Consider the following 14982-nt stretch of genomic DNA (forward strand, 5'->3'; position numbering starts at 1 on the left):
CAAGGCCCTTCTCCCCCGATTGCTCAGTTTGGCCGGGAAGCCAACTCTAGGAGTCTTGGTGGTTCCAACCTTCTTCCATTTAAGAATGATGGAGGCCACTGTGTTCTTGGGGACCTTCAATGCTGCAGACATTTTTTGGTACCCTTCCCCAGATCTGTGCCTCGACACAATCCTGTCTCGGAGCTCTACGGACAATTCCTTCGACCTCATGGCTTGGATTTTGATCTGACATACACTGTCAACTGTGGGACCTTATATAGACAGGTGTGTGCCTTTCCAAATCATGTCTAATCAATTTAATTGCCTACTGGTGAATTTAATTGTAGAAACATCACAAGGATGATCAATGGAAACAGGATGCACCTGAGCTCAATTTTGAGTCTCATAGCAAAGGGGCTGAATACTTATGCAAATAAGGTATTTCTGTTTGGTATTTCTTATAAATTTGCACACAAAAAAAAAGACATGTTTTCGCTTTGTCATTATGAGATATTGTGTGTAGATTGATGAGGCAAAACATTTATTTAATCAATTTTAAAATAAGGCTGTAACGGAATTTGTGGGGGGACAAGTCAAGGGGTCAGAATACTTTTCAAATGCACTGTATGTCCGAACTCAGAATGAAATATGATTCCCAAAAATAACATGGTCGCTGTGGTAGAAAGTTTATTTTGATTGGCAATTTTCTGCATTTATCAGAGTGCCATCAGGTAACCTGATTTCAGATGTTTCCATGTAAACCGGATTATTAAGGAAATCGTTCTTGCAAAGCATGTAAACGTTTTAACCAAACTATTATATTCATCTGACTATCCACATTAATCGCATTATTGTGTGCATGTAACCGTACTCATTGAAGCCTTACATTTACACTAACACCTTGTTATCCATGGGAATGTGACATGATTCATGACCATGCTTTGCTATCCTTCCTGGAGAAATGTATCTTAGGTTGATGATATCTCATATACACTACATGACCAAAAGTATGTGGACACGTGCTCGTCGAACATCTCATTCCAAAATCATGGGCATTAATATGGAGTTGGTCCCTTCTTTGCTGCGATAACAGCCTCTACTCTTCTGGGAAGGCTTTCCACTAGATGTTGGAACATTGCTGCGGGGACTTGCTTCCATTCAGCCACAAGAGCATTAGTGATGTCGGGCACTGATGTTGGGCGATTAGGCCTGGTTCGCAGTCGGCGTGCCAATTGATCCCAAAGGTGTTCGATGGGGTTGAGGTCAGGGCTCTGTGCAGGCCAGTCAAGTTCTTCCACACCGATCTCAACAAACCATTTCTGTATTGACGTCACTTTGTGCACGGGGGCATTGTCATGCTAAAACAGGAAAGGGCCTTCCCCAAACTGTTGCTACAAAGTTGGAAGCACAGAATCGTCTAGAATGTCATTGTATGCTGTAGCTTTAAGATTTCCCGTCACTGGAACTAAGGGGCCTGACCCATGAAAAACAGCCCCAGACCATTATTGCTCCTCCACCAAACTTGACAATTGGTACTATGAATTCGGGCCGGTCACGTTCTCCTGGCATCTGCCAAACCCAGATTCGTCTGTCGGACTGCCAGATGGTGAAGCATGATTCATCACTCCAGAGACCGCGTTTCCACTGCTCCAGAGTCCAATGGCGGCGAGCTTTACACCACTCCAGCCGATGCTTGGCATTGTGCATGGTGATCATAGGCTTGTGTCTGGCTGCTCGGCCATGGAAACCCATTTCATGAAGCTCCCGACGAACAGTTATTGTGCTGACGTTGTTTCCAGATTGGAAATCGGTAGTGAGTGTTCCAACCGAGGACAGACGATTTTTACATGCTACGCGCTTCAGCACTCGGCGGTCTCGTTCTGTGAGCTTGTGTGGCCTACCGTTGTTGCTCCTAGACATTTCCACTTCACAATAACATCACTTACAGTTGACCGGGGCAGCTCTAGCAGGGCAGAAATTTGACGAACTGACTTGTTGGAAAGGTGGCATCCTATGACGGTGCCACGTTTAAAGTCAATGAACTCTTCAGTAAGGCCATTCTTGTCAATGCCAATGCCAATGTTTGGCTATGGAGATTGCATGGCTGTGTGCTTTATTTTATTCACCTGTCAGCAACAGGTGTGGCTGAAATAGCAGAATCCACATATTTTAAGGGATGTCCACATACTTTTGTATATATAGTGTATCATCGAATCATGCAAGGTAAGCAAGGAGCCTTCTGTGACACTGTGTTCGCAAACAGTGTGTTCATCATATCTTTGACAGGAATGAGTTGTGGCACACTGAACCTCTAACATTCTCTGCTATTATTAAAGCCTTGAGAGCAGAAAGATCCAGTGGTGTTAGAGCTGTGTTCCTCAGACAGACATCAGTCACACTTCAGACCTGAACATGTGTGACAGTATAGAGAAAAAACTATGGGTTAAATCCTATATGTGACAGTCTATGTAGGACTAGGGAGCCATGTCTAGGTGGTTGGTACACTACACGTCGATACCTACCTAATGTCTTTTTGAAAAGCATTTCTTAATTGAAGCCTGTGTAATCTGCTGCACTGTCAAGTACAGTGGGGAGAACAAGTATTTGATACACTGCCGATTTTGCAGGTTTTCCTACTTACAAAGCATGTAGAGGTCTGTAATTTTTATCATAGGTACACTTCAACTGTGAGAGACGGAATCTAAAACAAAAATCCAGAAAATCACATTGTATGATTTTTAAGTAATTAATTTGCATTTTATTGCATGACATAAGTATTTGATCACCTACCAACCAGTAAGAATTCCGGCTCTCACAGACCTGTTAGTTTTTTATTCATATGAGCACACATCTGGATGCTTCTAATAATACGCTGCTGTAATGTCCTTTCTCCTCCTTCCGCTAGTTTCCTCTGATAGGCCTATCCTCTACCCGGCGACAGCAGTAACGAGGCAGAAGTGGAGGGTAATGGAGACACCATCACTGTGGAAAGGTATCCAGCTGCAGCCATGGAGTCCGGCCTGTCACTAAAACACTGGTCTGTGACTAAACTATGGACAACCCACGACAGCCAATGCTGGGGATTCACCCATAAGAGATAAAAGCTTCTTGGCTGCTTTTAGTGCAACAAGCACATACAGTACTAGAGCATATTTCTCAAATCAAATCAAATTGTATTTGCCACATGCGCCGAATACAACAGGTGTAGACATTACAGTGAAACGCTTACTTACAAGCCCTTAACCAACAATGCAGTTTAAGAATTAAAAAAATAAAAAATTAAAATTAAAGAGCAGCAGTAAAATAAAATAACAGTAGGGAGGTTATATACAGGGGGTACCGGTACAGAGTCAATGTGCGGGGGCACCGGTTAGTCGAGGTAATTGAGGTAAGATGTACATGTGGGTAGAGTTAAAGTGACTATGCATAAATAATAAACAGAGTAGTAGCAGCGTAAAAGAGGGGTTGGGGTGGGGTGGGGTGGGGGTGCAATGCAAATAGTCCGGGTAGCCATGATTAGCTGTTCAGGAGTCTTATGGCTTGGGGTTAGAAGCTGTTAAGAAGCCTTTTGGACCTAGACTTGGTGCTCCGGTACCGCTTGACGTGCGGTAGCAGAGAGAACAGTCTATGACTAGGGTGGCTGGAGTCTTTGATAATTTTTAGGGCCTTCCTCTGACACCGCCTGGTATAGAGGTCCTGGATGGCAGGAAGCTTGGCCCCAGTGATGTACTGGGCCATACGCACTACCCTCTATAGTGCCTTGCGGTCGGAGGCCGAGCAGTTGCCATACCAGGCGGTGATGCAACCAGTCACTGCTCTGTCCTTCAGGCACAGAACAATAAGCATTATGCAATAGTCTGTGGAGAGCACAAAAATCGAAGTTATAAATAATATAATAATAATATGCCATTTAGCAGACGCTTTTATCCAAAGCGACTTACAGTCATGCGTGCATACATTTTTGTGTATGGGTGGTCCCGGGGATCGAACCCACTACCTTGGCGTTACAAGCGCCGTGCTCTACCAGCTGAGCTACAGAGGACCACTTTATATGGTTCCACACAGTGAGCACAGTGGTGGTTTGGTCTGTGTTTGGTCAGTGTTGGTGATTTTATGTCAATACCATAACATCATTGCCAACATGATGTCATTCCCAACACATCATTACCAACATGTCATTACCAACACGTCATCACCGAAACATCATTACCAACACGTCATTACCAACACATCATTACCAACACGTCATCACCGACACGTCATTACCGACACGTCATTACCAACACATCATTACCAACATGTCATTACCAACACGTCGTTACCGTCATGTCATTGCCAACACGTCATTACCGTCATATCATTACCAACACGTCATTACTGTCATGTCATTAGCAACACCACGTTAGTCGTTGTGATTTCCCAGGTATGGGTTCACTCCTGAGTCATGCTGATTGTCCATAGGAATGTGTCAGTGTGTGGAATGCAACCGCAGCTCTCTAGCCCAGTGTGGGCTGGTGTTGCTGAGCCCTCGGCTCTGACTGACCTAGTCTCTGAGACAGTCTCATCACTATAGTGGCCCGACCATGCTGAGGCCCTGCCAACTCAGCACAGCTCAGATCCGGCCAGAGTCCCCAGCCAAGCCAGAGTGATGTGGTCACTGTGTGTGTGTGTGTATGTAGGGAGTGCAAGGCTTAGTCAACACTGGCTTCTGTTATACAACCGTGCTGGAGTCAGAATAAACATCAACAATGACAGACACACACAGACATATGAAAACACAAACGCACACACACACACACAAATCAAAACTCCATATCAAAATCAATAAGCAGACTTGTGTGGAGCTGAGCTCTTGAGAGACAGGGAGTGATGCTTTAACAACAATGGAGAAACCCAGCCTAATGCACAGCGAGTCTTTGCATTTTTCATAATGACTCCAGCTTCTGGTGTGCACCAGTAGAAACACCTGGCCCTGACAAACAGTAAAATGTACTTTGTCGGGGTCAAAACTATACCGTAACTGTTCAACAAAGGAAATAAAAATGTAAAACAAAGAAGGAAGGATGGATGTGTATCGTACTACAATTCCAGTAGTGTCAATCTATTTCATCAGGATAAACAACTGCTGTTGGATTTCAGCTGCCCGCCACTCCATACAGCAGGCAATTCCAGTTTCCATTTGCAGTTCCCTGCATGTTGATGATAGGCACACACACCTCAGAAGAAAAGGAAGGTAAGAGTGTTATTATTGGTGAGACAGACTCCACACTCTCTATTTCTCTGTTTAATATTCATAGAAAGACAAGAGAGAGGTATGGAGGGAGAGACGGATGGAAGGAAACAGCAGGTTTTCCTCCTGGGAGGTAATATCACCTCTAGTGTTAATGTCCTCTGTCAGGGGTAGTTCCATTTCAAAAAGCACAAGAAAGATGATTTCGACACCCACCATCTCAGATTGTTCTGAAATTGTTTATATTGTTAGAAACAGATAAGATTAGCATTCCTGCAACATTTTTTCTTGAAATATAATTTGATCTCTGAGAAATTAAGGTAATTGATTGCACCCAAATTGCCCATTTTAATTTAGAGGATTCATATAATATTCAATAATTATAGTACCTAACATACGATTTTGACCAATCTTTTTTTTTTTTTACAATGAGTAAGACATGAGGAATCCATAGAAGCGGTCAAAAGTCATCCACGGACCCCCCGTGGGGGTCAAAAATCATCCACGTTGGTTCAACATAAATTCATTGAAATTACATGGAAACTACGTTGATCCAACCTGTGTGTGCCCAGTGGGATATTATAATGACTTTTTAATCTGGCCCATTTATGCTCAGCCATGGATGAACAACAGAACACCCACTGTGTCGGTAGAAATACAGAATGAGAGAAAGAGAATAAGTGAACAGATGCTCTCCAATCAGTTCTCAGTTCCATGTTGGCCATTCCCAGATTGACTGCATGTGTGAACTACAGTATATAAGTGAAGTACTAAACTGGCTTTGGGGAAAAGGATAACGACAACATTTCTTTGGCTATAAGACATAAGACAAAAACCAAGGAGTGAAATTCCACAATTATATTAGATTAGGAATCTTTAACACTAGATCATCGATGTGTAAAAGATCAACTTTCTTAGCCCAGGGCTAAACTTAACGAATATTCAAATAAGGTGACAAGGGAACTCTGTCATTGGCTAGCTCCGAAATTATGGCGCTAATAACTCTCTAATGGTGTCTAAACTCAGGTCTAAGTGCAGTAGGGCTGACCCCAATTAGTCGACTGGTCGATTGTTTGGTCGTTAGGCTGTTGGTCGACCGAGATTGTTTTAGTCGAGCAGTAACAAATATATATATATATATATATATACAGTGGGGGAAAAAAGTATTTAGTCAGCCACCAATTGTGTAAGTTCTCCCACTTAAAAAGATGAGAGAGGCCTGTAATTTTCATCATAGGTACACGTCAACTATGACAGACAAATTGAGGGGAAAAAATCCAGAAAATCACATTGTAGGATTTTTAATGAATTTATTTGCAAATTATGGTGGAAAATAAGTATTTGGTCACCTACAAACAAGCAAGATTTCTGGCTCTCACAGACCTGTAACTTCTTCTTTAAGAGGCTCCTCTGTCCTCCACTCGTTACCTGTATTAATGGCACCTGTTTGAACTTGTTATCAGTATAAAAGACACCTGTCCACAACCTCAAACAGTCACACTCCAAACTCCACTATGGCCAAGACCAAAGAGCTGTCAAAGGACACCAGAAACAAAATTGTAGACCTGCACCAGGCTGGGAAGGCTGAATCTGCAATAGGTAAGCAGCTTGGTTTGAAGAAATCAACTGTGGGAGCAATTATTAGGAAATGGAAGACATACAAGACCACTGATAATCTCCCTCGATCTGGGGCTCCACGCAAGATCTCACCCCGTGGGGTCAAAATGATCACAAGAACGGTGAGCAAAAATCCCAGAACCACAAGGGGGGACCTAGTGAATGACCTGTAGAGAGCTGGGACCAAAGTAACAAAGCCTACCATCAGTAACACACTACGCCGCCAGGGACTCAAATCCTGCAGTGCAAGACGTGTCCCCCTGCTTAAGCCAGTACATGTCCAGGCCCATCTGAAGTTTGCTAGAGTGCATTTGGATGATCCAGAAGAGGATTGGGAGAATGTCATATGGTCAGATTAAACCAAAATAGAACTTTTTGGTAAAAACTCAACTCGTCGTGTTTGGAGGACAAACAATGCTGAGTTGCATCCAAAGAACACCATACCTACTGTGAAGCATGGGGGTGGAAACATCATGCTTTGGGGCTGTTTTTCTGCAAAGGGACCAGGACGACTGATCTGTGTAAAGGAAAGAATGACTGGGGCCATGTATCGTGAGATTTTGAGTGAAAACCTCCTTCCATCAGCAAGGGCATTGAAGATGAAACGTGGCTGGGTCTTTCAGCATGACAATGATCCCAAACACACCACCCCGGGCAACGAAGGAGTGGCTTCGTAAGAAGCATTTCAAGGTCCTGGAGTGGCCTAGCCAGTCTCCAGATCTCAACCCAATAGAAAATCTTTGGAGGGAGTTGAAAGTCCGTGTTGCCCAGCGACAGCCCCAAAACATCACTGCTCTAGAGGAGATCTGCATGGAGGAATGGGCCAAAATACCAGCAACAGTGTGTGAAAACCTTGTGAAGACTTACATAAAACGTTTGACCTGTGTCATTGCCAACAAAGGGTATATAACAAAGTATTGAAAAACTTTTGTTATTGACCAAATACTTATTTTCCACCATAATTTGCAAATAAATTCATGAAAAATCCTACAATGTGATTTTCTGGATTTTTTTTCTCTCATTTTGTCTGTCATAGTTGACGTGTACCTATGATGAAAATTACAGGCCTCTCTCATCTTTTTAAGTGGGAGAACATGCACAATTGGTGGCTGACTAAATACTTTTTTCCCCACTGTATTTGCGCCCATCTCAGTGAGCTAATCCATTGTGGAGGCCTAGACTAAAAGCCAATGTATGCTTGGTCTGTAAATGTGGTCATAGGCTCCATATGGATGGTGTGACATAATTGCGGAGCCTCCAGAGGCATGCAGAAGCCAAATCGAGCTCCGTACTGCATCTCCATGCGCCTCCCAAATTTTGTAACAATGCGGAGGGCTCTGTATAGCTCTGCATTGACATGATTGGTTGGCGTTATACATCCTGTATAAACACAAACTCACTTCCTTGACAACAGCTCTGCACTGCTCTGCAAAGTGCAAGAAGTATGAATACCCTGACTTCTGCTGAGGCCATATCACCGTAAACGCTGCATGGCCAATGCAGACGTCGGATTGAACATGTGCCCAGATGCACAATGCACTTCTCTATCCAGAATGTGCTCTTTCCCAGCAATATGTGCACATTCATTTAAGTGATAATGCCCGAGAAACTGGTGTTTAGAGGATATATTGTCACGTTTGTTGTTCGTCGAGGGCCGGCAAACAGTGCCAGTATATCCTCCAAACATCGGCTTCGAGGACATTATCACTTTTATACAACAGGTTACCAACATATTCAAATAATGATTGACATATTTTCATTAAAAACGTTATTTTGATGAATTTATTCATACTATTTCATCCTTCCACAATATATAGTCCCGACACAAATCTAGTGTTGCTACTCAAGCCGGCTGGTTGTTCGTTCTATCGGTTCGGTTGCTAGAGATGCGACCCAGTCGTTCAGTCTTTTTGTTCTGTATCTATGGAGATGCAACCCAGTCGTTCGCTCTAAATGTTCCATTGCCATACTGGCTGGCAACGTTCTTATCCCTTGCTTGCTAGCTAGCCAACTACGGCTAACTTATTGTCATATCAGAAAGTGCAGCCAGAATAAAAGAAAAGTAGATGCATTTGCATTTGTTTAAGCTGTTTTCTATACACATTTATATGGAAACATCCATAACAATGAGCTAATGAAGCGCGATATCGATAACCACTCAGCTTGAAAGGGAAAAATGTCATGCTCTGATCCAGTGGAAACGTCATAAAATAGGCCTACCTGATTACTTCTTATCAGTGCTTGACTTGGACTGAAATAGGTTTCGGTACTCATTTTGGGTGCTGGTACTGTTTATATTTAGGTGCAGGAGCTCCACAATACTTTTGAGATACTATTCTATAAGAGGAACAGGAGCTCAAGCAGTAGAACATTTGGTACTCATCTCCGGTGAGCTCCTGCCCAAGTCAAGCACTGCTTCTTATCCCTTGCGCAAATAGCCTACAGCTGTGTCGGTCCCGAGCACACTGGAGGGGGAAACTGAAGGCCCAGAATATTTTATAAATTGTTGCAAGTTCGCTAGCGCAAGCTTCAGGCCGGACCCAAGTTAAAAGTTGATACAATGTTTCAAGTTCGTTGCAGACAGGCCATGTGTAGCCAATGTGATTTATAGGATATTTATTTTTAATCGGGATATTTTCTACCTTCAGGCTGCAATGTTTTTATTTGTTGGCTTTATGTAGGCTATTTTTACATAGTAATGGCAATATCAGTTACTTTTTAGGTTTGTATCATTTTCATTTAGATTTGGATAGAATGTTGATTAACCACATGACAATGACTTTGAGATATGAAGACGTTATTATAAATTAAACTAAACTGTTTCACAAAAATGTGCATATGAAAACCATAACTGGCACGCAGATCGGTGGAAATTGTAAGATAATTGGCATTCAACATGAGAAAGGTTGCCGACTCCTCATGTAGCCTATTACCGGCAACTTCAGGAGAGTAATGGCAGAATCTGCGAAAGCCAGCAGGAGCGGGAGGAGAATAGTTGGCTCAGGTTATGTTTTTTTTCTTCTGGTTATCTAGATCTCTGGCACCCTCTTGAGGCATGTGTCTTATTTCATCAAACCGTAAGCTTAAAGCACCAGAGAAGCTCAATGCATATAGTTGATTTCATTAAAACACATAGGGTGTGTCTATTTATGGAAAAATACTTTTAAATAACTTTTTAAAATGTAGACCAATCGATTGGTCGAAAGAACAGACAATTTTCGGTTAAATAAGATTTTTTTTAGTCGGGGACAGCCCTAAAGTGCAGTGCAAACCAGGCTTTAGATTCAGGACAGCAAAATACATCCTGAGAACTAAGACTGTAAGTGGTTGGTACCCATGTACCATACTGTAAGAGATGACACTGGTTAAATATGATATAGAACCAGGCTGCTTTGCAAAGGGATATCAAACTGCCAATACTGCCCACCTCTCTCGCCAAGTCGACCGTCCTTGCCTCCAGTCTCTCCTCCCAATAGCTCTATAGCTTCTCCATCTCCATAAGGACCTTGAGCTTTGAGCTCTGTCAGCAGCTACCCCTTCCTGTTGCTTTATGCATGATTGCAGTAATGACAAAATTGATAAACACATAGTCATATATTATTCAAGCTCTAGCAAGTGGAGGCAGACAAAACTCAGTACCTATGGAGTTTACGATATTCTTTACAGTAACAATTAAAATGAACTTCAGAAATGAATAACACAATACTGCTTCTGTCTGGCTCTTTATAGGAGGAAAACAACTAAAGTGTACATCTCACTAACATAAGTGATACAGAGGGGGAATGTCTGGTCTATGGTTAAATTTTCACATCTTCTATTCAAGTTCGTTGTTATCTAAAATGATAGTCTATGAATGATAGAACTGTGTTTACTTATTAGCTCACAATGACCTCACAACAGCAACCACACGCCCATGGGTAAACTAACCCACAGATACATTTAGATAGGGCCATCAATCTACCTTGTTACTTAGCTTTTCACCCTAACAGAACGACAGACCCAGCTTGAAATCTCCATCGACCCCAGTAGAGGTGGAGTGGTGTGGGGCCGGAGGCAGGAGAGAAAAAGAGCAGGCCCAGCACTGTTGTGGAAGTGGATCCGGGGACCTATCCAGACACTTCACAGATTCTATATGAAAATGCTTAACGTGACACTTGAATCAATAGGCAAGTGAGCCACCACACAAACAGCAGCTCATAAGGATTCCTTCTCTCTTATAAATACTATTAAGATCTTTACAGTCGCAACATAAAAGTCTGAATGACGACTGACCCCATGCACTCAAACAATGACTAAAAGGCAAACTTTACTGTAATGCATTACATGTTTGCTTTGTGCATGGCAAAATTTGCATTAGAAAGGCACACGTTTAAAACAATGCCTGCAGTTTGTGTGTGTGTGTGTGTGTGTGTGTGTGTGTGTGTCAAATGCACAGGGACAGCATAGGAGCCACCCACATTGAAACTTGAAACATTGAGAGGCATAGCGAATGGTATAACGAAACACCTCAGTCTCTGACACAGGCGCAATTATACAAAGACAGCACTTAACACAATTATTTCCTCCAAGACCGCACAGGGTTTATGCACTTCAGCAAGAGATAAATTACATAGGTCATGCAAAGTAAGATGCAAAGTGGACTACGAACACACACACACACACACACACACACACGGTTTGTGCCAGACATTTCACCGACAGTATTTTAATTTACCGGACATTTGAGAAATTTACCAGACCCATATGCATTGCGTGCGTAACCTGATTAGGAGGTCCACCCACGGAGGTCCACCCCATCTTTATATAGTAATTCATCTTAACAGAACATGCAACTCGAGGATGCAACGGTGTTCGCCCTTCTTACCGAATTCCGATGCGCATTTGAAGATGTTAGAATAACTGTCCACATTTACTTTTCCTCAGTCAACAAGACGAGTAATGAACAGCAAAATCACTAGTCTATGTCAATCTACTATCCCCCATAGTAGAAAAGTTTACCTATTCTATTGGTCAGCTTGTCGTTCTGTGCGAGAAAGAAATAGCCTATTCCAAACTGGGACAGTTGTGGGACGATAGATCCCGAATCCATTCAACTAGTAGGCCTAGGCTACATTAAAAAAACAGATGAAACAGATCAGAACGTTTACCTTAAAATGTTGATAAACATTTATTTCTTCACATTTTAAGTGCAGCAATGTGCACAAGGCAGTAGGCTACACGCAAATGTTGGTTCCATAATGCAATTAGCTGGAAAACACTGTTGTCAAAAGCACACTGCACATGCGAGCAGTTTCATGAGACAGAGATGAAAATATCTGTTATACATTTTGAAAGAGGGGAGATCTAAAGATGCAACAACTAGCATGCGTTGCTAATATGACTAAGATTGTGCCTTTTGGCTACTGGACAATGAAAGTTTATTTGAAAACTAATAGAACATGAGAGAAATAGGCTACTGGTTTCAATGGCATATGGAAGTCTTTATAAAAGAATTGCCTCCACATTTGGCCTTATTTTGGCTAGGCTACTTTGAACCAAGGTAAACATGCCTCATAATATGTAGTAAAATGTTCAGGTTTCAAACAACTAAGCATATTTTTTCTAAATGCATACTGCCTCCAGCTCATTGCAAAGTGGTCTGTGATGCGCTGAAGCCTGCCTACCATTATATTCACTTGGATGGCAAATGGGAAGTGCGCTTCAATTACCAGTTGAGAAAAAAATAGTAGCTCTATTTAATCATGGCTATCAAAACTGTTTTTAACATGTGATTTCATTTAGAATTGTTGCACAATGATTGGGTTTATAAAAACACATTTCACTCCAGCAGCAACAGGAGCTGTAGCAGCAGCTCTTGCTCTGTCTGACAGATTTTCCGCTTAAACTAGGCTCTGTATCTATATGCTGTGCTATGCTCTGTATATATATGCAGTGCTATGCTCTGTATCTATATGCTCTGCTATGCTCTGTATCTATATGCTGTGCTATGCTCTGTATCTATATGCTGTGCTATGCTCTGTATATATATATATGCTGTGCTATGCTCTGTATCTATATGCTGTGCTGTGCTATGCTCTGTATCTATATGCAGTGCTATGCTCTGTATCTATATGCTGTGCTATGCTCTGTATCTATATACATTTTTACATTTACATTTTAGTCATTTAGCAGACGCTCTTATCCAGAGCGACTTACAGGAGCAATTAGGGTTAAGTGCCTTGCTCAAGGGCACATCGACAGATTTTTCACCTAGTCGGCTCGGGGATTAGAACCAGCGACCTTTCGGTTACTGGCACAAAGCTCTTAACCACTAAGCTACCTGCCGCCCAAACGGCTCTGTATCTATATGCTGTGCTATGCTCTGTATCTATATGCAGTGCTATGCTCTGTATCTATATGCAGTGCTATGCTCTGTATCTATATGCAGTGCTATGCTCTGTATCTATATGCTGTGCTATGCTCTGTATCTATATGCTGTGCTATGCTCTGTATCTATATGCTGTGCTATGCTCTGTATCTATATGCTGTGCTATGAGATGTGTGCAAACCTGGTGGCCAACTACAAGAAACGTTTGACCTCTGTGATTGCCAACAAGGGTTTTGCCACCACGTACTAAGTCATGTTTTGCAGAGGGGTCAAATACTTATTTCCCTCATTAAAATGCAAATCGATTTATAACATTTTTGACATGCGTTTTTCTGGATTTTTTTGTTGTTATTCTGTCTCTCACTGTTCAAATAAACCTACCATTAAAATTATAGACTGATCATTTCTTTGTCAGTGGGCAAACACACAAAATCAGCAGGGGATCAAATACTTTTTTCCCTCACTGTATATGCTGTGCTATGCTCTGCATCCGCATGCTGTGTGCATGTGACAAATAAGAATCATAAGAACTAACGAAAATACACAAGCACCAATTTAATTCCACTAAATTATGCAAATTAACCTATAGATTGATAACCATGACCGGTCAAATGTATTTACATCGATTGGTATTTTCATCAATGAATAGGCTAAAAATGATTATTTAGCAATGGGATTTTTTTCTTCTCCCAGACATTGATTGGCTGGTGACAATTTTATTTATTGGTTTTCTTTTTTGTTGTTGTTGCCAAAAGCCAGATATTACCAGCTAACGGAAACCCTGACACACACACACACACACACACACACACACACACACACCTTTTCCATACAAATAATGTCTCAGAATTTTCCAACATATGGCAATAAGCTCACCCAAATTTAAATAAACATGCTATAGTTTATATACAATGAATGTGTCTTGCCATTTCATGTAGCCTAGTAATATGATCTAATAATAGGTTTGGTCCTGATTGACCCATACAGCATTGAATTCTCTTAAATAAGGAAAGAAAGGCTGTATCCTACTGTAACATACTGTATAACCTACCTCTTGTAATTGTTCCAACTCTTGCTTCAGCGTCTCCTGTTCCGATTCCAGATCGGCATACTGGTGCTTCAGAGTCTGGTTCTCTTCCAACACAACAAGACCGCATTCTGCCGCCCTGATCTTCTCTCTGTTCGCTTCCGCAAGTTCCTGGGTGAGCCGCTCCACCTCCGCACGGTACTGATCCACAGTCTCCCCGTATCCTCTACCGGCAGCCATCGCCCTTCTCTCCCAGTCTCCTTGCGTTGGATACACAGAGGCTGAAGCTGGAGGATGCTGAAACAAACGCAGCGGAACCCACCCCCCTGTTAAATGTGCGGAAGCCAGGTGGAATAGGCTATTGCGGAAGAGCACCAAAATAAATGCTGTTTCTATCAGTGAAATATGATGATTATTAGCCTACTTCAATTGAGGGGTCGTAGCATAATGATACATTCCAGTAGAGTGACCTCTTCATCAATTCTTTATGATAATTTTTGCTTATTCACGGAGTGCCGGACGCCATCTCTCGATTATTATGAAGCAAAGTGGTCCACGAAGTTGCATCCATCCGCTCTCCCGTGACGTCAGTAGGACTACACGTCGACACATCTTGCCTGTCAACGCTGAGAAAATAAAATATATTGGCTGGGTAATTTTGAATAGACCTACCTGTATGTAACCTGTGAAGATCAGAATTTTGACAAATATTATTTTTAGAGTTACCTAAAATATTATTTTCTTAAGAGATATTGGATTCAA

The 14982-nt window shown here is 42.0% G+C and overlaps 1 protein-coding gene across 2 annotated transcripts in view; it reads right to left on the reverse strand.

Annotated features, from left to right (window-relative positions):
- The window catches only part of LOC311135445 (protein bicaudal D homolog 1-like), a gene marked incomplete at both ends in the record, with an annotated part of 101361 nt that extends 86901 nt beyond the window's left edge, over positions 1–14460 (reverse strand). For both annotated transcript variants that reach the window (XM_084169402.1, XM_084169401.1), the window contains one exon: positions 14245–14460. In XM_084169402.1, the coding sequence (XP_084025528.1) occupies positions 14245–14460 (216 nt within the window). The remainder of the gene's footprint in view (positions 1–14244) is intronic.
- Positions 14461–14982: the final 522 nt, after the last annotated feature.

Source organism: Coregonus lavaretus (assembly GCF_964263955.1).
Source record: "Coregonus lavaretus genome assembly, chromosome: 9".
Taxonomy (NCBI): Eukaryota; Metazoa; Chordata; class Actinopteri; order Salmoniformes; family Salmonidae; genus Coregonus; species Coregonus lavaretus.